The sequence below is a fragment of the Accipiter gentilis genome, chromosome 29 (genome assembly GCF_929443795.1).
Source record: "Accipiter gentilis chromosome 29, bAccGen1.1, whole genome shotgun sequence".
NCBI classification, from domain to species: domain Eukaryota; kingdom Metazoa; phylum Chordata; class Aves; order Accipitriformes; family Accipitridae; genus Astur; species Astur gentilis.
In genome coordinates this window covers 20,141,230-20,166,161 of record NC_064908.1, presented here as the reverse complement: position 1 = coordinate 20,166,161, position 24,932 = coordinate 20,141,230, and the positions used below count along the sequence as shown (strand labels likewise).

The following is a 24,932-nucleotide window of genomic DNA, read 5'->3' as shown; positions in this document are numbered from 1 at the left end:
CACCCATTACCCCATCATCTATTCAGAGGAACGCAGGGCAGTTGTCAGGGTTTAGTGGTCCTGGTGACATCTGCACTGGAGGACTCTGAAAGACTGTAGAAAACATGAACAAGACATCCGTGTATACAGAGGAGGGCATCAACTCAGAAGCAAAGTTTGCAATACAACGGGTGTGAAAAAGCCCATGTAAGGTGTTCAGAAAAGATTGTATCTACATAAACAGGTCTGGAATCAGTTGTATCTACACAGATGGGACTGGAAACAGGTATCCTGTAAAGTTGAGAGGGAGAAACAAGCATTTGTCTGAATCTCAGCCAGCCGTTAACCAGCAATAGATGGAGCTAGTGGTGCACTAAGACGGCTTTGAACTAGGGAAGAGATGTACCTCCACATCTGCAAAAGAGCCAGTCGCGTACCTGGGAGGATAGGAAAAGACACTATATTACCAGAAGGTAAAACAATAATTGTAGGACATCTGCTTAGTTGTCAAGGACCAAGAGGGAAATAAAGCTGTTGTCCCCTCTAGCTAAAACCTGCTGTTTCTTTTTCCCCAGACTCCCAACCACCAACTGCTCTACAGTTTGTATGCCAATCCAATTTTGACGCCTGTAATTCACCCCAGAGACTGTTTATTTTAACTTTATCAAGTGAAGAGAAAAACAACTGTGTTAGAATAAAAAAAGAGCATCTGGCAGCAGGATATTCTTTCTCTCAGACAGCTTCCCAGCCTAACTGGTATACAAGAAAATGGGATTTTAGTTAGTCAAGTGTTGAAAGAAGGAGGTGGGGGGAAGAGTGCAGAGTGCAGGTTCTCTGTGTGCTTATCTTAAAAATGGTCTTTCGTGGTCTGTTGGAACAAATGCTCTCACTATATTGAGCTCCACCTCAAAAGAAGCAGCCAAGCCTCATCTGAACCCTACAGGACACAGCAGCGATGAATCCACATACGGGACACTGTTTAATGTAGCCTATGCCAAAAAAGTGACCTCTGGAACTCCACCAGCTCAGTAACATATCCCCAGGAGCCCCTGGCCTGTGTGGGGCAGAGCAGCATGGCTTTCCAACAGTCAACAGAAACCAAGGGGCACTCAGGAAAACAGACATGTCCGTTCCTTTTTCCAGATTTTGAGTACCAGCCACCTTTCCCCCCATCTTCAGCAGCACAGCAACTTTGAGCAATGCCAGCACATGCCACAGAGTTTGCCATCTGCAAGGTGTCCTCAGCGAGAGCTTGTAAACCAGAGGATCTCTTGTTTCCCGATCCCTAACATAAGCTGATTCTTTCATACTTCATGACAGGACTTTCCTATTCACTGGCCATGCTTGGCTCTGCAGCTTCTCCAGTCTGAACACGGCTGGTGTGCTTTTTCGGCAAGAGTGGCACAATCAAGAAAGAGGCTGGGGTTTGGTTTTCTTCCCTGTGGCTTTTTTTGTTCTCTGCCATTGGCAAGCATTTTTGAACATTAGAGGAAAAAGCAGACATTGCACAATAGCTTTGCCCACCCACCCTATTTTTGTTTGCATACTTTGATCTGAATAACACACTGATGGAGAATACTAATTTTTAAATAATTAGGAGGGATACTGCAGACATGTAGATTTGGTCTGGACACATGGGACCCTAGTTTCATTTTTAGGCTATCTGCCAGTTGGGTGCTGTTCAGAGGGAGTCTGCAAGATGTCTGACTCGCTTCTGATGTAAGAGCCATCGTTCCTCTTGGAATGAAATGCATGCCTGCTCCTCTCAGCAACGCCACCTACTCTAACAATGTCGTGTTCTGAGCATTAAGTACCTCAAGAAGGAAGACACTTTACTCGGTAAAATACTTGGAGAAAGTTTCCTCTAGGCAAGAAGCCAATGCACTACTTCCGTTCTTGTGTTGTTCTGGAAGGGAGAGGGCCTCGTGTAATTAACATTTAATGTTTGGAACAATAACATTTTACTTTTTTTTATCAACAAGATTTTTAATTTCAGGCATTTATACATCTAGAAAGCAAATTAGATATAAGGTACACTTTGGAAAAATCTCACTACATGTCTGCCTTGCTTTAAAATGCATCCTTTCTTGATACGTTGCCACAAGTTCCTTTCTCTACAGATACATTAGAGCCTTCCTTTTAACAGGTCAGTAAGCTGGAGGAAAAGTTAAAGTGGGGGTTGGATGTAGTTTACGCAGAAAATACTAAATTAATTTTACTGACCTCCTTGACATACAGCAGGACTTCCCTAATTTTGGAAAGGGGCATTTATCTTTTTTCTTTCACCGTATAACCATTAGATGAACAGCACAGCAATTTTAGGTACGCTTCCATTTTCTCATGCAATTATAGGTTCTTTGTAAGATCTAAACATAGAAGTTTGGGATTTTTCTCCCTTTTTGTCCTTCACCATCCTTTCATTTTTTTTTAAAGTCTCAAAGCTTTTTACAAAACCCATTAGACAAGTCTTACAACCCAGTAAACACAGCGTTACTTCCATTTCAAATACGGTAAAACAAAGGCAAAGGAAGGAATAACAAGACAGCCCAGGTTTACACATGAAAGCACAGTCGGAGCTCGGACTCGTAGTAGGTTCCCTCTTGACAAATGATCACGGAGGCACATCAGGGCAGTCGACGAGAAGAAGGAACAATGGCGTTAGGCAGCTCGTTTAGTGGTACAGGACAGACCAGCATCAACTGCTTAGTATAAATTACATGTAAATTGAGGTTTGTCTGTGCAGGCTTTGCCACCCCTCGTTTCGGCCTGGAGCGGCACCAGCACTCGCTCCCCAGGGCTCAGACACCTCCAGCTCCAAACCTGGGACGAACCCTGCCCTCTCCCACCCGCCACAGTCACCTGCGGGTCTGCCCCCAACTCTGCGTGTTTAACACCCGAGAGTCGACCGTGCCCTGCGCACGCCATCAGCTGCTGCTACCAGGCTCCGTCCGCTGCCTCACGCCTGTGAGAAGCCTTCCTCCTCCTCAGAGGATTCTGTTCTCATTTGCCAACTACCAGACCACCAACAGGCCCCAGGTGCCAAGGGGCGGACGCGGACACAAACACGGGGCAGACCCGAAGCCAGGCACATCCCCCCGCGCAGGGGCGGCCTGATCCCCAGCCCCGGGTCCTCCCCAGCGCTCCGGTAACCCCGGCGAGCCCCTCCCGCGGGCAGGACCCCGGCGCCGATCCGCCCCCCGGCGCTGCTCCGGGCCCGCCGCCACCGCCGCCATTTCGCGGGCAGCGAGAAGCGGGACCGCCCCAGGCCCAGGCCCCGCCCCGGCGGCGGCTGACCCGGAAGCGTTCGGCAGGCGTCGGATTTCCCCCCCCCCCCCCCCCCCCCCCCCACCCCTGCCTGAGCGATAAGATGGCGGCGGTCTCCGTGCTGCAGGCGCCGAGCGGCGGCTTCAGCTTCGATAACTGCGCTCGGTGAGGCGTTGGGGCGGCGCGGGCTGGGCTCTGCGGGGACTGGTCCCGGGTGGCAGCGGGGCCGCGGGCGGAGGGGAGCCCTCCGCTCAGGCCCCGCTTTCCGCCTTGTGTTGTAGGAACTCCCTGCTGGAGGCCGAGCTGGGCCAGAAGGGGCAGCGGCTGCCCGCTGCCCGCAAGACGGGCACCACCATCGCCGGCGTCGTCTTCAAGGTGAGGCGGGCGCCGGGCGAGGCCCTCCGGGGCTTGGCAGGGGGCCGGGCGGGCGCGGGGGCCGCTCCTCCGCCCGCAGGCCGAGGCGGCCGCCCCTCGTTCCTGAGCCGGGGCCGGGGAAGGGCCGCTCGGCCCCGCGGCGGCCTCGTCGGGAAGCGGCGTCCCGGCGCGGCTGGTGGCGGAGGTTCCGCGCCTGCTGAGTCATTCTCGGCGTCCCCGGCCTCGGCCTGCGGGGAGCCGGCTCCTGCGGCCCCCGTCCCCGGAGCTGCCCCGCGCCTGGCAGCCCCTCTCGGCGTCGGTGCCGGAAAGGTCCCCTTTGGAGATCGAGGCTTTGGGAATAATTCTCTCTTTCTGTAGGATGGCATAGTCCTCGGTGCGGATACGAGGGCAACGGAAGGAACGGTTGTTGCTGACAAGAACTGTTCAAAAATACACTTCATCTCCCCTAATATCTAGTAAGTGTTAAAACCGTTTATGGTGTAAATGGTATTGGTAATAGTATTGGGATTTTTAGCTGTGCCCTTTGCTAACAGCAGGTGTTAAGGTGTACTTTAAAATGATTAATTTATTAGCAAAGCTTGGGGATTTTTGGTATTTCATTTACACTTAAGCAGGCTATCTTGTGCCATGCTCTGAAAATATTAACTGTATGAGAACTTAATTTCTTCAATTTTCCAATGAGAAAACTTCTACTTGTTGGGTAAAGTGGAGAGTGATTTGTTTCCCCTGTCCTCCCCACCTTTTCCTGACTTGCTCATAATATTTTTCAGTTGTTGCGGTGCGGGAACAGCTGCAGATACTGATATGACAACACAGCTGATTTCTTCCAATCTGGAGCTCCATTCGCTATCTACTGGACGACTTCCAAGAGTTGTCACAGCTAATCGAATGCTAAAGCAAATGCTTTTCAGGTAACCGAATGGGTTTCTTGTTTATTAACAATGCTGTGAAAATCACTAGACAATATTTAAGCTCCTGTGAGGGAGCATCCTTCCTCACCTTACTTAACCTTCATAACAAGACTTTAGGGAAGACTTAATGATTGCTGTCTGCTTCATAGGCTTTTGAACTGAGATGGAAGAGAAATCAAGTCTGTGGTGTTTTAGAGAATTGATACTACAGTTGCGTTGCTAGTGTTTACATGACAAAAATAGAAGGGCAGTAGTTCAATAAACTGTTGATCACACCCATGAAAACTGTTGTGTATCTTTGTGGTGAGATGGCTGGGCCAGTAATAATCTTGCAAAGTGCAAAGTTGTAAAATTGAGAATTTCATGTGTCTTGTAATAGAATCACTACTTCAAAATGTATATTGTTTTCAAAAGAACAAAATGTTTAACCATTTGAAGCCCATAGCTGTTAATAAAGAACTCTGTCAGTGGTAGAGTGAGATAATGGGTAAAATGATTGGAAGTTGTACTGCAGTTGTCCTAAGATTTCATTTGATTGCTTGACTTATCACAAACAGTTGGTGGCAGTTGAACTTCCTAATGTGCAGCATGACGTAGAACATGCCCTTAGACTGAGGGCATACTCTCTAAATCTTTAAGTATTCCAGTATTGTTTAGTACTGTCTTTTGCAGAAGTAAAAAATGCTCTTGAAAGAGAAGGAAATAATGAAATGAGTGTCTTGAATTAGAGAGATTGTTCAAGCTATTGGAAAGTCTCCAGGAAGGTGAACTAAAGCAATGAAAAGAAAATGCTTTGTGCAACCAAGTGACCAAGATAGATGACAGTAATTCAGCTTGGTTGCTTAATGCTGTATTGCTAGGCAGTTTGCCTTTCTTTAAGTGAGTCACAAAACAATAAATTAAGAAGTTAAAGCAGCCAAGAACATTCTCATGGGGGAAATGAAGGAATAAGTTTTCTCTGAAGTCTCTAAATAAAAACTTAATTGCAGATACAGGAATTTCATTTAAGGCTTGAAAACTAATCTGAATTCTCTCCCCGTTAGCACAAACGTATCATCTACCCTACTTGCTTGTCCAGTGCCTGTTTGTTCTGCTTGATACTGAAATATACCATATTTTAGTAAATGTCGTAGTTTAAACTATTGCTCACAGATAGTAAAAGTAGTCTTTCTATTATGGAAATGTACCTGGTATAATCGTGGAAAATTTCTCAAATGCATACTTTGTGTTAAAAAGAACTATAGATTTATTGTGGACTTTCAGATTCACATATAAACATTGGTCCTAGGTATCAAGGCTACATTGGTGCTGCCCTAGTTTTAGGGGGAGTAGATGTCACGGGACCTCACCTTTACAGCATATATCCCCATGGATCAACTGACAAATTGCCTTATGTTACCATGGGTAAGTGATACTCCTTCAGTATTGTAATACAACTGCCTCGTAAGAAGGGTGAACATTTCAAATTATTATTTAAAGCTGTTTTTTTAATTTAAATTCCATTGTTTGTTGGGAGCTGTACAGACCTCAGACTTCAAAGATAAAGTTGTACCCATGTTTGTAAGGCAGGTGCACTGTTCTATTTCTCTTCTAACACTTTAAAAACATGGGCTGTTATGCTGTTTAAATCTAAGCTGCAAAAAGCCTGATATTATGAAAGTTGCTGTGTACATTCCCCGACATACCTTAAAGCAAAAGAATTGTGGGATTCCACAAAACTCGCTGTAAAAAAAAAAAAAAAATCCTTAGAAACTTCATTTGCAGATAGTCCTAACTCAAGGTTCATATGAAGTCTCACTTGGGGAATTATAGTCTGCCTTAAGCTTTTTTCCTAATGAAACTACAGAAAAATGTGCTTTTCTCCTTTGGGACTGTTGTATTTCTTGCCAAGTAGCAGCTGTATCCTACTCAAGAAGGTGCTTCGCTGTAGTGAAGCAACACCTGGTTTACTCATGATGTATAATAATTGGTCTTAGTTACTGTACTGAGCTTCTCAATAAAGAAGTTTAATTCTGTCTGTTGCTGAGGTCAACTTGACGATTAGTAGCCCATTATCAGGTTAAGTGTTAGTACCCCAACTCTTCTGTCTATGTAACATTTTGTTTAATAGCAGTAATTTGAGCTATAAGTGTATGCAGTTCTGTGTACATCTTGTTCAGTTTCAAATTAGGGATTGTGATAATATTGAAGGCTGAAACCACAGATTTTTGCATGCTTTCTTAGATTTAGGTACTACCCTGTCAAGACCAATTACAAAAGCAGTGTTCAGGATATGTATGGTAAAATACAATCTTGGTAAATATATTCTTATTTGCTGTTTTTTCAAGTATAAACAAGAATATGGGATAATGTGGAAATAAGTACTTTGTAGTAGTAGAATGCAATTTGTAGGTAGCTTTTCTGCAGTGTCTTGTATTTCTCACTTAACAAGCAGAAACATTGCTCCACTACTTCCCAGTTCTACAGAAGGAGATGAAGAATACCTACAGGAGAGAAACTTTTTAACTCCTCAGTGCTGCTTTGCAGTAGCAGTAATTTCAAGTTGTGAAGTGGCTCTTGAGCATACACCCTTTTACCTGTGATCTTGCTAAACAACTCAAAGGCCCCGTATGAGTATATTCAGGAGGACACTATCACAGAATACAAAGTCTTCATTCATCACTGATCTTGATCTGTGAATTTAACTTGTCATTCCTCCTACCTCTTCTAACTACTTTGTCCATGTCCTCTAGATAAAATCATTTCTTTAGCTGTCTTGTTCTATTTCTTACTGAGGGATGCTTGGAGAGTTCCTGTGGTAAGAATCCTGAAGTAGTAAGCTTTGCGGCTTGCAGGAGAGCCTTAGTGATCACCATCATCCTCTTTTTTTTTTTTTGTGAAGGGAAATAACACATGCATTGTTGAAGGGAAGGGCACATGCATCTTGCAATATTATAGAACTTGCCCAGTCTTTGGCAAAGGTAGTATTTTCAATAGTAGTGTCAGCTTGTTTGATTAGTTCTGAATTCTTTTGTGATTTATAGGTGATAATCTGGGAGTAAAGGGTTAAAAAATGGTAAAAGATATTACTGAGATGCACTCAGTGTCACTGGTAAGAGATTAAACTAGTGCCTTCTGAGCTAATAATATTCTTGTACAGTTTCATCTGTGGCTTTTAAGGTTGATGCCCTACTGAAAATATTGTATATCTGAAAAAAGTAAAATTTCAAACATAGCCAGATTTGCAATTATTTTTGCTCTCTGATCCCTCAAGAAGGCACTGTATTGTTTCAGACTTGCATTTCATTTAGAGGACTTAGATGATGTTAAATGAAAGCTTGGTTTCAGTAGAGCTATGGAAGTGTAATGTAGAGTCCAAATAAATATATCGGAAAAGGAAATTGATCTAAAAATGAACTGTGTCAGATTAGGGAATCGGATTCAGCCTATGTCTGATGCAGCTTTTATGCTCACTCTGATGGAAAGGTATAATTTTAGTTAATCTTTTTCTGTTCGTGGTTGGCATTTCTAGATAAAACACCTACTTACTATATTCTTGGAAATGTTAAAGGTTTTTCTTTTTCTTCTGGATCTTTGCCCTACTGAAACAGTGCAGCTGTTAAACTGAATCATCTGGCTAACTGTATAATGAGAACTGTGATTAACTTGTGGAAATTCTGCAGAGGTGGTATTGGACCAATAGATGGTGCCATTACCTCAGGAACTGGCAAATTACTTGGCAAGTGAAATCCGCGTAATAGTCATGTGATGTCATTGTTTAGCCTTTGATACATAAAATAAACGTCTGATTCTTATAATTGCCTTATATCCAATATTGTTGTAAACTGTAAAACTATAACTGACTCTGTGCTGATAGCTGCTAGTAGTTGATTACCTGAATAAAGTCACACGGTTTCCCTTATGTACATGGTTACTTTTGTGCCTATGTTTTGAAAGCTTTAAAATGGGGCATTTCTGAAGATCCTGGCCACTCCTCTTTCCCCCCACAAAAATAACATAGTAGCAGAATAAATTCAGACAAGTAGGAAGTGGAATATCAGTGGTTTAAGTTAACTGTAGCTTAAACTTTGATTTGCTGTCAGCTGTACCAGGTCTGTGTCTGGTGGTTACATGTTACTTTTGGCCATGCTGTCAAACAAAGCCCTTGTTAGCATAAATGTTCTTTACCTTTCTACACCTGGTACGCTGATACTTTCTCCTGTGACTCAGATACATTTTAGTAAAAAGATTAGCTTATGCATATAAATGAAGGATAGAACTGAGATGGTAGAAAAGGTATCAAAGGTCAAATCAGAGATAGTAGTTGGAATTGTATTTTGATCTTATTTAGACTAATCTATTGTTTTGGGTTTTTTCCCCCAAATGTTCTAAGGGCAGTTTATTAAATTGGGGTAGGTATTTTTGGCCACTTAATTTGTGGAAATTCAGTATTAAATAGGGAAGGTGGTTGAGATGATGGGGTTTTTGTTTGTTTTGGTGTACTAGTGTGCTTTTATTTAACTGGAGTGTGTTTGTGGATGGACAGTGGTGTCCTCCCTTGCAAGGGAGATTTAAAAGATCCTCAGTGCTTACTCAGGAGTGAAAACATCAAATTAAACTGTTTATGCTGACAAAGGACAAAATTGGATTTCAGCAAACGGTGCAAGATTGTCTGATTGCTTGGCTTGTCTAGGAAAGCTTCTGGCCAAGACTTATAATGAAATGCATGCATAAAATTAAAGCACTTGAAGTCTGTAGTTCAGCTTTCGGAAACTGTAAGTATGTTCCAGTAGTCTCTAGTGGCTAAAGCTAGTCCCCTGGTACCAGTGTTGCTTCATATTCATAAATCAGCTCTTCATGCATTGGCAATGTCGTCCTGCAGAGCAAGCACTACCACTGCTGAGACTCAGCCCCTCAGCCAAGAACCAGGGTGAAAAATGATCCCAATCGATGGGGCTGTGGAGATCACCGAATTTTTACCTAGAATGAACAGCAAATTGAATAACAATGAGTGCGTGTGAATAAATGCCCTGTCAGGGAGCCTTGACACTGATGGATTAGGAAGTGCTAAATGTTACTCTCTCAAGGCTCTGTACATCCTCCAGCGTGGCAGGCTGAGGTAGCGAACAGGTCCTTGGGTGATGAAAATGGACTGTGCTTAGCAATAAGAAGTTGTCTTCAGTGAATGTTCTGCTAAAAAGATCCAGTTCATCTGTTATAGAAAAGCTACTGCAGTTGCAAAACATGGTGGAAATTATTGTTGGCTGGATTTTTTTTGCTATTTATCAGTAATTATCTTTCACTTTAAATCAATACTGAAGTAGTACAACTGCTTAAGTAAAGACCAGATGGGATTTTTAAAGTGAGTTTATTACAGTTGAGTCCAGAAAATTTTTTGATAACTTAGTTGTGAAAACTTATGAAATGGCCAATGTTTCTTAAAGAAGGAAAAAAAAATCTCATAACTTACCTGATTCATGCTAATTATCAGGCTGAAAAGCATTTGCCTCAGAAGATAGCTTTGCATCTCAGTTTCTGTAGTTCTTTATAATTTGTTGCACAATCAATATTTTTATGTTTCGATGCTAGATTAATACTTCCTGAATATTTGTTTCTACAGCATAGCTTACTGAAAATATATGCAAAATAAATGATTTGGAATTGATATGGCATTTTTTTCTTGATGATTGTGTTTCCAAGGTTGTTGAAGTGTAACCATTCATAGTAGTTAGTGGTTTTTAATCTGGCTGAAAGGTTTTTTTCCTGAATGTTATGTAATACAAGTACATGATGACACTACCAATTATACTTTGTTTTAATTATTCTTGTTGCTCCTACACAGAACAGTTGTGAACTTCAACATTTAAAAAAAATTCCAACAGAGAAATTTCCTATTTCTGCATTGGTTGTGTGTTGTTAAGATTCCAAACTAGTTATCTAAGATAAATATCTGGTTTAGTATCACTTTGCATCTGAGCTCAGTTAAGGATACTATTTAATGACCCATTATCTCATAGCTTTCCTGTGTATTTTAATAGATTGAGGTTGAACTGCTGCATCTTGGCAATGTTGACTCCTAACTGGTAGTGACTTAAATCTGTTGCTGTGTGCATGAGGTGGGAGCATCTATCCCTAATTAATGGATGGCGTTTTGCAATGTTTGGATTTTATCTTTCTCCAGACATTATGTTTGGGAATTGTTAAGCTTGTTTCTACATAAAGGCAAAAAGCATGCTTGTTAAAAATGAATTATTGGTGGGCACTGAATACATGGACAAGAGAACAGCTGTTTCCCCACATACAAACAAGTTCTCCATAGACCCTTAATATCCAAGTTTTCTGTGCTTTTATAGTTACTGCAATAAGAAAACTATACTTCAATGTTTACTTAAGTTCACAGATTTTATTGCCAGCTCTCCTGCTACAATGCATAGCTTTCATAAGTCAGTTGAACTTCTTAGAACATTGTGGGGTTGTTTGGATTGTATGTGGAATTTGACAAGTAGAGGGAAGTCAGTGTAATTGGATAGTGAAGTTTGCAACTGTGCCTGTGAGCAACTGTCCACTCTTGGTTTTCTGCATTTCTGGTCAAGTGAGGGAACGGTTTCAGTCCACCAGCAGTGCAGATAGGAGGTTTGAGGGGGTTTTCTTATTTAATGTGCTACAGGTGAATATATGCACATCATTAGTATTTTCCAAACCAGTTCATATTGCTGTTGTCAAACAGCAGATGATTTGTTTTGATGGAGAAACTCAGAAGTACGCATCTACCTATGTATTTAAAAACACAGTGTTTACATCTGGTGCTAGTAAGAGTGAAGAATTTTCTTTGTGCTATTTAAGATTACAAAAATCTGTTCTTTCACAGCACAGCTAAGCATTCTCTGAGACTTTTTCTTGGGCACTTGTTTTAAATGCAAGCTTATAAAGCTTTATGTTTAGGATTTATAAGCAGTAGAGGAAAAAAAAAAACCAAATGGGTTTATTCAGCTTTTCCATCTTTACTTCCTGTTCTGTTAGAATCTCCCTGGGATCTTGGTTTTCAGATGTAAATGTCTATGTGTAGGTTTTAATTAAGACTTTCAACAACTCTTTGAAACATTATAGGACTGTCTGTATTTATTTATTTAAAGTTGATATTAGATTTGGTATTTATTTGCATACTGGTAACATAGTGAGATAAAGAATTAAAAGTATAATTCTTTGTATAAAGGATTCATGTAATGTAACATAAGGTTTCTTTCCATTCATCTTTTTCCTTTTTCTTCTTTATAAGTCTACTGAGTTCTTGCCCATATGTTCTTTTGAGAACTTCTTTTAAAAAGAAGCTGGAGGAATTAATCCAGTCTGAGCAATGTATGAGATTATTGCAATATCTGTGTTATTAATAATTTTTGTCAGAATTTTTAAGACATTAAGACCTTAGCTCAGTAGCTAATGTAGTAATTTGTCAGATACTACCTTTTATATTTTTTGCACTTTTTTTAGTCTTTATACTCTAATTTTCTTAAAGAACCCCTATCCAAGGTTAGGATTGTTTTCTAGTTCTGAGGCTTCCCATTCTGCTTATGGTAAGCCTTCATTTGACTGTAGGAAGAATGTGGTCCTAGTTTGAGACTGTATCCCAGATTCCCCCCCACCCCCTTGGTTAGAAATGTTCCTATGTCATTCCACAAGAAGAATTACTTTATGGTTCAAGTCCTGTATTTGTTTTGGAACATACCTTATTTTGACCTTGTTTCAAGTATCAGTAAAATTCCTTTTACTTGAGATTCGTTCTGTGATATCAGCTGTCTGTATCAGCAGTTTATTTCTGCTATTAGTTGCTTAAAAATCTTCTTTATTTCCAGTTTCAGCATTAAAAAAAATGGAGTCATGTATTGCTTCAAGGTGTAAATGAATAGTCATTGCCTGTAATACAAGTACACACTTAGAGTGTCCTACTGCTTTTAGATGTGATGTATTTGGTACTGTAAAGGTAATGATCCTCAACCACAGCAATATTCTGTAACAGGAGTATCTGTCATATTCATTGGGATTACCATGTTCATTGATTTGTGTCTGTAAATCTGCTGTTTCTACCCTTTAAATTTGATCTATAATTGGACCTCCTTAAATGGTTCAGATAAGGTAGTCTGTATTTTCTCAACAGTGTCACTGTCAGCTTCTCCTTTTTCATTATACATTCAGCAGACTTGATAAAATCAGCAGGACACCTCATTTGAAACTGTTTAATCGCTGCCTTTTTCTTTCACTAAACCATTGAGGTGGTCAAGCGATATACACAAATCATTTTAAATAGAAAATATGGCTTTCTCTGTGACCCAGCTAAACAGATAGCAGTATGCAAAACAAGTTAAAAAGTAATAAATGCCAAAAAATCTTCTAATTGGAGTAAAAAATTGCGGGTAACTTTATTCACTCCCCAAAAGTAGCGCTCTCTGAAATATGGTTAGGGCCATGGACAGACAAGATATCTTCCTGAAGATTCTCTCTTTCTGAACAAAGCAAGCTTACAGTTTCAAATAGTATTGTACTGCTTTTTGTATTAATTTACGGAAAGCACATTTATAATGTCTGCAGTTACAGTGCTTTGGTTAGAGATGGCTTCTGTTCCATTACTACACTTGCACTGCATCCTTTAAGAGAAGTAATGTTAAACTCATGTTTTCATATCTGTCATTTTATCTAATAAGCTGTTATTGTTCAATGTAAAAGTAATGGCACAAAGTAAATGCATAATAAACTCTTTAAAAGTAGATATGGGAAAAAACCTGATGGCAGCAGCCAGCTTCGCTATTACCATTGCTAGTTTACTCATCCCCATGTGTAAAGGTGACTGTGCCAGGGCAGCTTGTTAAAGCAATCTATTCATTCTGAGTGTCTTAGTGTTAAGTGACATAGCCTCTAATGTGGCCAGGCTCAAAAGCGGGATAGGAGAAATGGAGGAGTAGGAATTGCAAACTGTGGCATTTGGTTAACTCTTTTTCTAACCTCATTTTCATATCTTCATGTTCAAAATAGTAAAAAGAAAAAGGCTGTCAGAACAGGGACTGTAAGAAGACTGTGTACACTAGCTATAAATTCAGGAGTAAATTAGGTGCTGGACTTAAAGAGGATAGACACTTTAGAGTGTATCGTAAGCTAAGGTAGACTTCAGTCTGGTTTGTGCTGCTGGTATTTGCTACCTTTTTCTTTAAAAGAAATACTGTATCTAAATATACTGGCTAAATAAGTGTCCTAATTTTGTTACCATAGGTTCTGGATCATTAGCAGCTATGGCAGTATTTGAAGATAAATACAAACCGGACATGGAGGTAAGAAATTTTGTTCTAAAGCTCAGTGTTTCCTTCCTCAATAGTTCTTGTGATTGTAAGAATTTAAGGGGTTTGAAGCTTTAAAAATAAAACTGTTCTAGTTTCCCTGCACTTAAAAATATACTAATGTCAGCTTACTGCAGAGCTATAAGAGTTGGTGGGTTCAATAAATTTGAAGAAATATAGCATATTGCAAATTTATGTATGGAAAAACTTCTGTGATTGGAATATATGTGAAAGCTTTAAAAACATACAACTTGCTAATTATAGTTGACTTCAGGAATTCAGCAGCCCTTGTGTAGTCAATATTGCAGGTTTTCCCTCAGTCAGTCTTCTCTCAATCTTGAAAAGAGAATGCATGATTGTAAAAGCAACAAAAAAAGTTCAAGTAGTGTATGAAACCAATTAGATTTCCAGTTGGTTGGGTATGCTCAGAACTAGTAACTGCACTTTTAGTATCTACTTAAGCTAGTTATCAGAAGATTTATAAGGTTGTGGGTTGTTTGTTTTGCTGATCATCTTGATAAAAATTGAAAAAATGAGTTGTTCATTATAGAGAATCATGCAGGAGAGCTAAAAGCTGGAGTGTCATGATTAAGATCAGAATAAGTTATTCAGTTATTTTTTATGACTGTATTTTTATTATCTATAGTGTTTCCTTACACTTAACTATACCACATTTACTGCCTGCTAAACTAAACAGAGAAAAATCCAGTTATCTACAGACTATTGATGAAAAGAAAACCAAAACAACTAAAGGGCTTTCTGTGACCATATTTTTGTAAAATGCCTCAGTGATGTCAAGCCCTCTTTTAAACCACACTAATCTCTTCAGACTTTCTGTGAATGCTACTTCTCATTCCAGTTGATTAATAACTTCACAGTAAAGAATAAACTGAGAATTGAACACAAAATTGAAAATTGAACCCATTAGAAATTACTTGCAACACCACAGTTGCAATCATTTCAGCCTAAAATGCAGATACAACTAATCTTACAGCTATTTACTATCACTGAATAATGTGGAAAAGGAAAAAGTTTATTTACTTCAGAAAAGGTCTTCAGATGTTCCTCATCTTTGTACTGTAACTGCTGTGGGTCCTTTCCTCCCCTTCAAATGTTGCTGTGACTTCAGCATATTTTCAGGTGATGATCCCGTGAGTCAACCGAGTTCCTCTCTAAAATCAATTAAATAAATTTAAAACTTAGTGACGTGTCATACCCTGTTACATCTCCTGCAGAAATGTGATGTGTAATACTAGTTGACTTAAAAAACAAAACAACTTGTTTCGAGAAGTTTTCCAGTAGCTAAACTGCTAAAGAGTTAGTAATAAGCAATTTTCCAATTATTCCTGGAACTGGCTCCTTTTCTGTCAGTATATATGAAATAGTTGTAGGTGTGCAAAATTATGAAAATGCAGCAAGATCAGGATTCCTATGTTGCTGCAATGTTTTGGGCAGTATCTGAAGACACTGGGCTTCTGGCCTTCAGTGTATTTATAAATGCTATCAGAAATATTGGAATATTTTTAATAGACACTCAAGTTTCTTCTGTAAATAGCATTACACTAGATGACTGATGGAAAGAACCACTACATAGAGGTAGACTCTACACTGTTTTCTCTCCCCTCATGCTGCTGCCAGAATGAGAGAGTCTCTTTTTCTAGCCTCTTGTGTGACTGTGCACTTGGCATGTGTGCTATTCGTACTGAAAACATGGACTACAAATCCTTGGAATCAACAGCTACAGCATAATAGTCTGCTTTCAAAGATACAAATGTCAAAGAGCTGTGCTATGAAACTAAAAATTTCATCTTATTCTCAGCTAGTTTTCAAGCTTGTATTTTAAGTCATTCTTTGTGTAAGAGCAACCGAAAAAGGCACCAAAAATTGGTAAATCTCCAACCTTTCCTATTTAGAAAGGTCATCCTAATTAAATTGTCTTCATACGCAACCATAAATGGCAGCAGATATTCACTGTTATAACAAGCATGTAGAAATGCAGCCTACCAATTTGTTGAAATAGATACTTAGATCTTTGAGACTTGCATGCACCTTAACCCTTCCTTTGTTTTTACTAGATATTCTGTTACCTAATAACAATTTAGTCATTGTATTAACTAAACCAGCAAAGTTTCAGGTGATAAAGCTCAACTGTACTCTTAAATATGTCGTGTTCTGTTATGGCTGCCAGCTTAAAATACCTACCTTCTAAGTCAGATGTGGTTTTTTCCAGTAAAGTAACAAAATAACAAATGATATTTCTGTTGAAATTAAAACATTCCATCTGAAGTACACTATATATATTTTACATAAAATTTGCTATGAAATGGCAATGATAAACTTAAAATTCCTGAAGATTAATTTAATAAAATGGGTAGAGGATTAATATTTTTCTGTCAAGATCAATACTGCTTTCTTTTGCACTAATTGTCAGAATATCTTGCTAGGGCTACTGGAGGGTAGTGGTGTGCTTCAAGACCATCACATCACAGAAAAATGATTCAAAGGCAAACTGTCCTGCACCCTCTGGTATAGACTTGCAAATTAGCATCTGGAATGTAATTAAACAAGCTTAATGAAAGTAGCAGCTGAATACTACTGGAAAAGACAATCAGCTTTTTTGCCTCTGATATATATTCTGTACTATTGAAGCTGATCACCAAACGCATCGTGTGAGCACAGTTAAAAAAAAATTAGCATTTATTTGAAGAATAGGAACTGTTTTTCATTCTGTTATGCTTTTGGCATGCACTGGTGTCCCATGAGAGCCATGCCACAGCAGATAGTGCACAATATTTATAAATCCATGACAGGCAATAATAGCAACTTGAAAAATTCTTTTGCTAGAATTTCAAGTTGAGAGCTGCCAAAAGCTGAGAGGATCAAATCTGCAGTGGCAGCTGCTGTGCCCTACAGTTAGAATCATAGACTTTGAAGATGCTCAACTTAAAAAAAAAAAAAAAAATAATAAAATAAAAAAAGACGACTGCAGGCTTAGCCAATTTTTGCAGGTTTCTAGAGCCCTGGCTCTCTGCCTTTTGAAGATGAGTTGCTGAAGCTTCTACCACTGCCTGAGGCATGCTAACACCAGCAGGATGTGTTTTTTTCCATAGACTTAGTGTGTCTTCAGATTTAAGTAGCACATGCTTTATCAATGCCAACTGTGATGGTCCTTTCCCTGGTTGCAATGCTGGGAGATGATCTTTACCCAACATCCTTCAGAGAAACTGCTAAGATAGATGGTGACGTACACAAGTGCCACTTCTGCAGTCTGATTTATGGAGGCATGTTTCATTATGAAGCAAGTGCTGGCCTCTAGAGGAACCATTATAGATTGCTGAAGATGTGAACACTTTCAGCCCTGAAGGCCTGTAGATGCTTCAAAAATGTAATGCCAAGCATCTAACTACTGTGGAACAATATTAATCTGTCATGTGGGCAGCTATAGATCTACTTTAAAAAACATAAGTGGAAGAACAGCACACCTAATAGTGTTTTGAGCTTAGATCTTTCATTGCAGCCAATTTTTCTTTCAATAGAGTTTCAGTAGAGTAGCCGCATGGTTTTTAAACCTTACAGTCAGATTTTGCAAATGCATTCATGCCTTCTGGTGTTAAACAATAGTAGAGACATACTCTGAGTCAGTGGATATGGAAACCCCAAGATCTGGGGACAAAATGTCTACAGTATTAAATGCTGGAATTCTGGGTTTATACTGTAGTTGTTGAATTCCTAGGGAGATTGCAGGGGGGTATTATATTTTATTCTGGTATTTGACTTATGTTGTTTGAAAAGTAGAAGCTTTTTGTCTGTAGAAGAATTGCTTAATGTATAGTGAAGCTATCTTGTAGTCTTCTGACGAGCTTCATGTTTAAGCAAGGAAACAGGCTGCTTGTAACTTCATTTCTTTTCTGTATTTCATCAAAACAGTCAGGTTTAATAAAAAGAGGATCCAAAAGGAAGAGAATTGGTAGAAGCCACGGAAAGCCCAACTATTGCAGGGAAAGGGAAGGAAATCCTTGTGTAATCAGTTCAGGGGCACAGAATAGATGGGGGGAAAAAAATGGAAGGAGGTAGTCTGGCAGATATTTAATAATTCTAAAATAGATCACCCCAATAATGTGAGATTATATTTACAGTCACACCATTTTTTAAGTCTGGCAGGAAATCAAGTGGTACTGAATGAAAACAAAAATGCTCTGGAGGGGTAAGAACAGATTAGAAATAAGAGGGGGCTGTTTTGATCATATTCCACTTGGAATGTTGGTACTTTGCCCTCCTGCAGCAGCTGTGCTGTCCAAAAAACTGTGTCTTGCTCTCCTACCAGAGATTTGCACTCCTTCACCTGTTGGCCAGGTTTGTTTTTGTGATCATTCTGCAGTGATTACTTTTGCTAACTTGTTTGGTTTTGACAAATATGGGTTAGGGAGCAATCTTATGAGCAATTCAGCTGGCAGATTTGGATAATCCACTGTAAAAGAAGAAATGAGCAGACAGGAGTTAGAGGTAGTAACCTTTTTCAGTTAATAGTTGCAGCTGCCAGAGTAGGTGTGTTCACAAAGAAATTATAGGAAGGAAGAGGACTGGAAGTCGCAAAATGTGTAGACTTGGGCTCTTCTGGTCCACAGTTTTGTTTCTGGCTTTGCTACTGATTTTTGAGGTACTTTTGAGCTGCCCCATATCCCTAGAGTGAAGCAGCTGAGTCATAATGCTTTCCTCCGGATGCTTGATGTGTGTCTTTGCTGTATCAAAGTAAAAAGTAGTCTAAATGTAACTTTCACTGTGTACCTCTCGTTTCAGTAAAAAATACATCAGGCACAGTACAAAATATTATGAAAACATGTCACTTTCTTCCATTTTTAAACAGCTGGCATACAGATCATTCAAATGTTTCTGTGCTCGTATTTCCTACTGTCCCTCAATATGGTGGTGGTATTTTTGTTTATTAACTACTGACAATAATACTGAGCTATCTTTGGAAACTGTCAAAACTCTCTAATCTTCAACAATAGTTGTCTCATCAGTCTTATTTAGCCTGCATCTGTGTGATTCAAGGCTCAAGAGCAATGACAAGCTGCATATGAATTCTGTATTCATTAGTGATGGTGATCAAAATGCCTGTGTCCTGGCCATAGGGCTCAGGTGTGGAAGTCTGCAGGCTAATCCCACCAGCTGACATTCGGAGGTTTAATGACTCCATAGGAAGGTGACCACTTGCTGGGAGGTTTGTCGGCTGAACTCCGACAGCAGACAATAGAGATCAAGCCAGACTATCAGAGTTAAGCTGGAGAGCCTGCCTGAGATACTTGAACCCCTGTTGGTGTCAAACACAGAGATTAAGTAAATGGGGGGGAAAAGAAAAAAAATCTGACTCTGCGAACAAAAATAAGTACTTAGTATTTATGTGCTCTGTGTATCTGTTTATTTCATTACCCAGTGACAATAACTGAGACTGTTAGTGGCATATCTTTGCTGCCTTTTCTGACAGAGCTTGTGGCGATACAGATTTTGTGCTTTCCTTACATGCCTGTATTATTGTCTCCTTCAGAGACGTGAATTTCTATGGGTAAATAGCAGGTGTTGGTGCATATAGTCATCCAGAAAATAAAAGCTTATCATGCTGTTTATTATTTTTAGATTAGATTAAAATTATTCTATGGTAACCTGGTTTCTGCTTGACACATTGGACAGTTAGTACTGTTCTTATCTTCTTTCACAGAATTGTGCCTTGGATTGACGTCCTTTGCAGAACCAATGTTAAACAGGAAATATGAGGCTGATTTAAAATGTGCTAGCTAGATGTGCTCTGGAATGGCTAGGATTACTGGAGAAGTGTTTTGAGGTGTGCTTTCTGAATATATCAAAGCACAATTTCTGTGCAGAAATCAGGTGGGAAACTGCCAACAATATCAGTCTGAGTTAACCAGTGGCACCCAGTAGCACCTTCTTCTAGTTTTCTGTTTACAGACTATATTGAGGGAAATAAATTTTACCTTAGTTTAAATTGGGCCTTGCTGCATGACAAAGAGCAACAATTTCTTCACCTTTATGAAAGTAACATTTAAACTTTGTATGTAATAATGTAGACAAGCTAGTCAGAAGCAGGTCTCCATGTTAAGAGATCATTTCACTGCACAGGGTAGATGTAGGACAGGTAATTATTTTTGATGCATTTCTCAGGAGCAGGTGTTCCAGTTTAAATTGTTTCAGTTTGTATATCTCCCATAACTGCAGAACACAGGCAAAACATACTGGAAAATATTTCACATGGCACGAAGCCCGAGTGCTGCTCCTGCGGCGAGGGCTGTGGAGGCAGAGTGCAATTTCTGTCTGAGTAGGGAAGAGTGAATGGGAATGAGGTGGAGGGTGGGAGTCAGCCTGGGCTGTCTGGGGAGGTTCCCTCCCAGCCAATAAGCTTCATGGAGCATTTTCGTGTATTAGGAAGGAAATATTACCAGAGGGCCCAAGACTTCTTTTTTCCAAATAAAATGTTGACCTTTGTTTCCTTCCATCCTTTTTTCAGAGGTAAAGTAATAGTCATATGAACAGAGATTTGCTTTATTTGAAGCCAGGCATGTTATTGCTGGATACTACTTTTCTGATATGCAGTAATAATATATAGTAACTTTAATTGTCATCTTTTGCATGGCTTACATATTTGGCTACTTCCTGATAGTTAAGGTTCCATATGTTACTGTATAGTAATGTAGCTGTACAGAAAATCGAGGATATTGCACTGTCAGAGTAGAACTCGCAGCCTGGCAGAATTTACAGCTCTGTTACTGTTGAGCAAGTTCTTTTTGAGAATTGGTTCCCTAAAAAAAAAAAATGAACTTCACCCAGATATAAGAAGTGATGGATTAAATGAATTTTCATATTCATTCTTAGTTTGGAGTATGGGAAAAGTATTAAAAGAAATCCCGTAGCTGTGAGAGGAGCTTGTAATTTAATTCTGTACCATTGGAAATATGTATTGTACTAATCTTCATGTAAGGAATGACATATAGGAACTAATGTTACTGAATAGTAGTTCCGAATCATATAAGTTTCTTGCCTTGGCAGGTAATTTGGCATAAATTGTTAATGTAAATCCAGGTTAGTGGGGAAGATATTATTTTACTAAAAAAGATAAACTGCTGATTAATTCAGTATAGAACTCAATTACAAATTGAAAGTGTCTCTGCGGGACGCCAGTACCCTAAAGACAGCAGATGTTGAATTGATACTCCAGCATATTTCACACTGGTATGAAATATTAACATGGTTTATTATACTTGTGTGGTGTACAATATCAGAAAGGGGGAGGTGGTGATGAGTCTGGGCTTGCAGGCATCTACCATCAGAACATGAAAAACTGTAATCACTGAGAATAATAATAAGGGAATAAGGTGTATTTTATTTGAGAAGTTCTTGGTAGAAAACAGTTAGAAAAATAAACATTTACTAACATATTGTTCACAACAAAACTGAAATCAAAGGCAGTAAAGAATTACCTGATCTATGATTCTGTGATCTATTAATGAATGAATGTAGGTACATTTGTGTAAAACCTCAAATTGCGGAGTTTTAACAAGACTGCTAGGTCAGTGCTATGCTCTGATTTCTCTTTGCATAATTTCCTGCCCTTGCCGTATTTGTGCTAAAAATTGCTACTTCCTAACAAAGCTAATCTTTCTGTATTTTTTGTGTAAACTAGGCAGCACATTAACACTGATGTGTTCATAATCCAGGGATTTAAGCCATTTGGGGTTTTGTCTTTTAATGTACTGTATTGGTGGTGGCAGCAGAGACAGGCTCCGTAGACTTTGCATTTGAGAAAGTGCCCAGTGATGAACGTAGTAGTAGTACAGTGGTGCAAGGAAACACAGGAATGTATGTAACAAACTGACCTGTGCTTTTTTAAATTCTTTTAAATAGAAGTCTAGCTTTGAAAGCTTGCAGAGAAGTTAGAATTCAGACAAACGTATTTGAAGTCACCATTCCAAACAGAAGGCATGTTCCACAGCATTTGAATAGGATGTATTCTGGAGAGAAAATTCTAATCATATTTAATATTCTTCGAGTCCCTGACACTGTTGTGCAAATATTGAGTCATTCATTTGCCTTCCTGCGAGTGAATGAAAGTAATGTTTCAGAATTTAGAGCATTTCAGTTTCTTGTTAAATAAGGCTGTGGAAACAGAACTGGAAAATAACATGATACATGTTAACTTGATTTAAAATAACTTGGCTGTTTAACACACAAAGTAATAGAGTTGTTCTTTCACAGACCCCACCTGCCCTTTTGCTTTAGAAACTACTAAATTTCTGTTTATCTTAGTCTTTAAGAGCTGTTCAGTAAAACTAAAACTTGTGTATAATATTGGAAGGCATATTCTTCTCTAGATTTAAGTTTTTTTTCTTTAGAGCATACGTGATTCTGAAATAGCGTATGGTTGAAATTCAGCAGAATGGAGGCGATGCTGTCTTTATACCTATACAGGGCACAGTTTTAGTCCTAGGTATCTTTATCTTAATTTTTCCATCATGTACTGGCAATATTCAGATAATTTCTGCCCATTCTTCTTCATGCACACTGGTGGTTGTTCTCAGGACCCATCTTTCTGTTTTTGTTTTACTGCTCCCTGTCTCCCAGATGCTGCTAATCTTACAGATTGTGATTTTCATAACTCCTTTGCCTTTGGTGTGCTTGTTCCTTTAATTCTTTCTACTTGAACTTCTATCTTGTAAATGTTTCTTTGTGCTGTGGTCATTTGGCATGTCAGTTTAATCCTGTTTTGTGTGATTTGGAATCCTGATTCTACATATTCATCACATCTCTCTTTTAATAGCCTGTTTTGCATTGTTTGGATTGTTAAATCTCAGCATTCTGCCTCTAACTTTTAATGACTTTGTAGAGTACAAACAAAAGATGGTGGAGGAAGGAAGGGGGAGGGGGAGAGCTAGAAAGACTGCCTACTTTTAAGTTCCATTCACCAGCTCAAAGATGAGAGAAAAGCAAACTATTTTGATTGTAGCATAGGTCTATTTAAAAAATAATTATGAAACAAAGTATGTCATTCATCTGCTTATGAGGTACTACTTGAAATGCATACTTTATTTTTTTGGTGAAGACTTGTTAAACCAAAGTGGTTTAAATTACATGTGCCAGCTCCTTTCCAGCTTCAAAAAGTAGCCAAAACAAATTCATTCTCACTAATGGAGTCTTTCAACCTTCCCTGACAAGAAAAAAACACAAAGTACTTTGCTTCTGTTTTGTTATCTCTTTGGACTTAGCAGATTTTAGCATTGCTTCCAGTTACATATTGATCTCTACCACAACTTCTCCCAGCAGGCAGACTTACACATCCTCTCACATGTTGTAGTCTGATTACTCTTCCAAAGTCTAATTATGCTTCTGTAGGTGCTTATGTCCTTCAAGAGGTATCACTTTCCTAGCCCCAAATTCCCAACACTCCTTTATAGATTTACTTTTTTAGTATCATTGTCCTTCCTGAAGCTTCTGATTTTTTTCTTTCCCCTTCCCTTCCCACATGAGTCTTGTGGATTCTCAAAGTAGGATCAACTTTTGACATTATATAATTGGAATTCTGTTATATATATTATATAAATTTTATTCTGTTGTAAAATACAGTTATAAGTATTTGAATTTATTTTTACAAAACCTGTTACTATCATACTCATTCTATACTAATATTCATTGTGCACTATATTTCAAATTTTTCATCATACTTACTATTGGAGAACTGCATTATGTATTGCCTATCTAACAGCATACTGGTGACCTGCAGAAGGTATTAATTTCACTTTGGTAAGGATTTAAAAAAAAAATCCTTTCTACAGTTTTTAAATCTGGAAAAGGCATCTCCTGTTTAACTTGCTTGTAAAGTTACAAAATGTTGAGGAAATAATATTCACAAAGCTGTTCCAGCTGCTCCCTTTACTGCTGGAGGCATAATGATAAACTTGTTTAAAAGCTATTAGTAAAGACAGCATTCATATGATGTAGAAATATCCACATCTTCTGTAGGAAAGTCTCTCTTCTTTTTTCCTTCAGTAGCATTTGAAATCTAGAAATTGGTTAAGTGAGAAGAGAAACTTGATTCAAGTCATATACAAGAGTAATGTGTAAAAGTTCCTTATTGGTGCTGTTTGGGACTTGCAGCATAGCAGCTGTAGAGAGGTAATCTATCAGTTCTTGAGTGTCTACAAAATGCAACTCTCTAGATAACAGGTTTAAAGTAAAGATTTAATACAGGCTCTATCTACTATGATGTTGCAGTGACAGTTTAAAACTCATTCTCTAAATCTCAGCAGACTTTATAGCTAGCAGTGGGCCCATATAAAGCTTAATGGCATTACAACACATAAATCATCTTTTAAAGATGCTACCAGTAGCACCAATATTAAATGCAGACAATTGTCTGTGTTATAAATAATTTATCAAACACCATTTCAGATTAGCCTTCCATGCTGAGTTATTTATTTTAGCCTTTACTGTACTATTCCTAAGACACATTTTGAAAGATCCATTACTGGTCACTTTAATGAACTTGGGGGTCTGGTTTTCCCCCCTCAAGCACTACGGTACATCTGTGGTGACCATTACATGGCTGATCTGGACCTCTTTGCGCCTTTTACAAGTGCTGCCCATTTGTCATGTAGTGGTAAATGGAGTTGCACATTGGAGTCCTGGGACACATTGTGTGATGTGGTGATGGAGACAAACAGATAGCTCTATAAAGTGCTGCTTGTCACAACTGACTTGTATTACAGTGCATCACTCTTGCTGTAATCTCATTTAAGAAGCAGCGTGGACCCGAGAGAATGATATTCCCAGTTAGCTTGGTCTTTGCAACCGTAAAGCAGGAAGTGCTCCTTTTATATACTCTGAACTTTTAGGGTTTTTTTAAGATTAATTATTACAGTGACTCATTCATGCCCCTGTACTTAAGCCCGTGTCAGCACTTTTCATGCTAACCCCCTATTTTCTGATTGTAAAATAGCAGTCCTTGCTAGAACTGTGTGTGCAGGATGTCTATCAAGGAATGTTGTGGGTTTTTTTTCTTGTGGCTATTCTGGTCATCTTTCTAAATAATGAAAAG

General features: G+C 39.0%; 1 protein-coding gene across 1 annotated transcript in view; it reads left to right on the top strand.

The window, feature by feature from the left end:
• Positions 1-3,325: 3,325 nt before the first annotated feature.
• Positions 3,326-24,932, top strand: part of PSMB7 (proteasome 20S subunit beta 7) — a 28,393-nt gene continuing 6,786 nt past the window's right edge. Inside the window, exons 1-6 of the mRNA XM_049831643.1 lie at positions 3,326-3,408; positions 3,525-3,618; positions 3,976-4,073; positions 4,389-4,529; positions 5,818-5,933; positions 13,767-13,825. Coding sequence (XP_049687600.1) covers positions 3,347-3,408; positions 3,525-3,618; positions 3,976-4,073; positions 4,389-4,529; positions 5,818-5,933; positions 13,767-13,825 — 570 coding nt within the window. The 5' untranslated portion in view covers positions 3,326-3,346. The remainder of the gene's footprint in view (positions 3,409-3,524; positions 3,619-3,975; positions 4,074-4,388; positions 4,530-5,817; positions 5,934-13,766; positions 13,826-24,932) is intronic.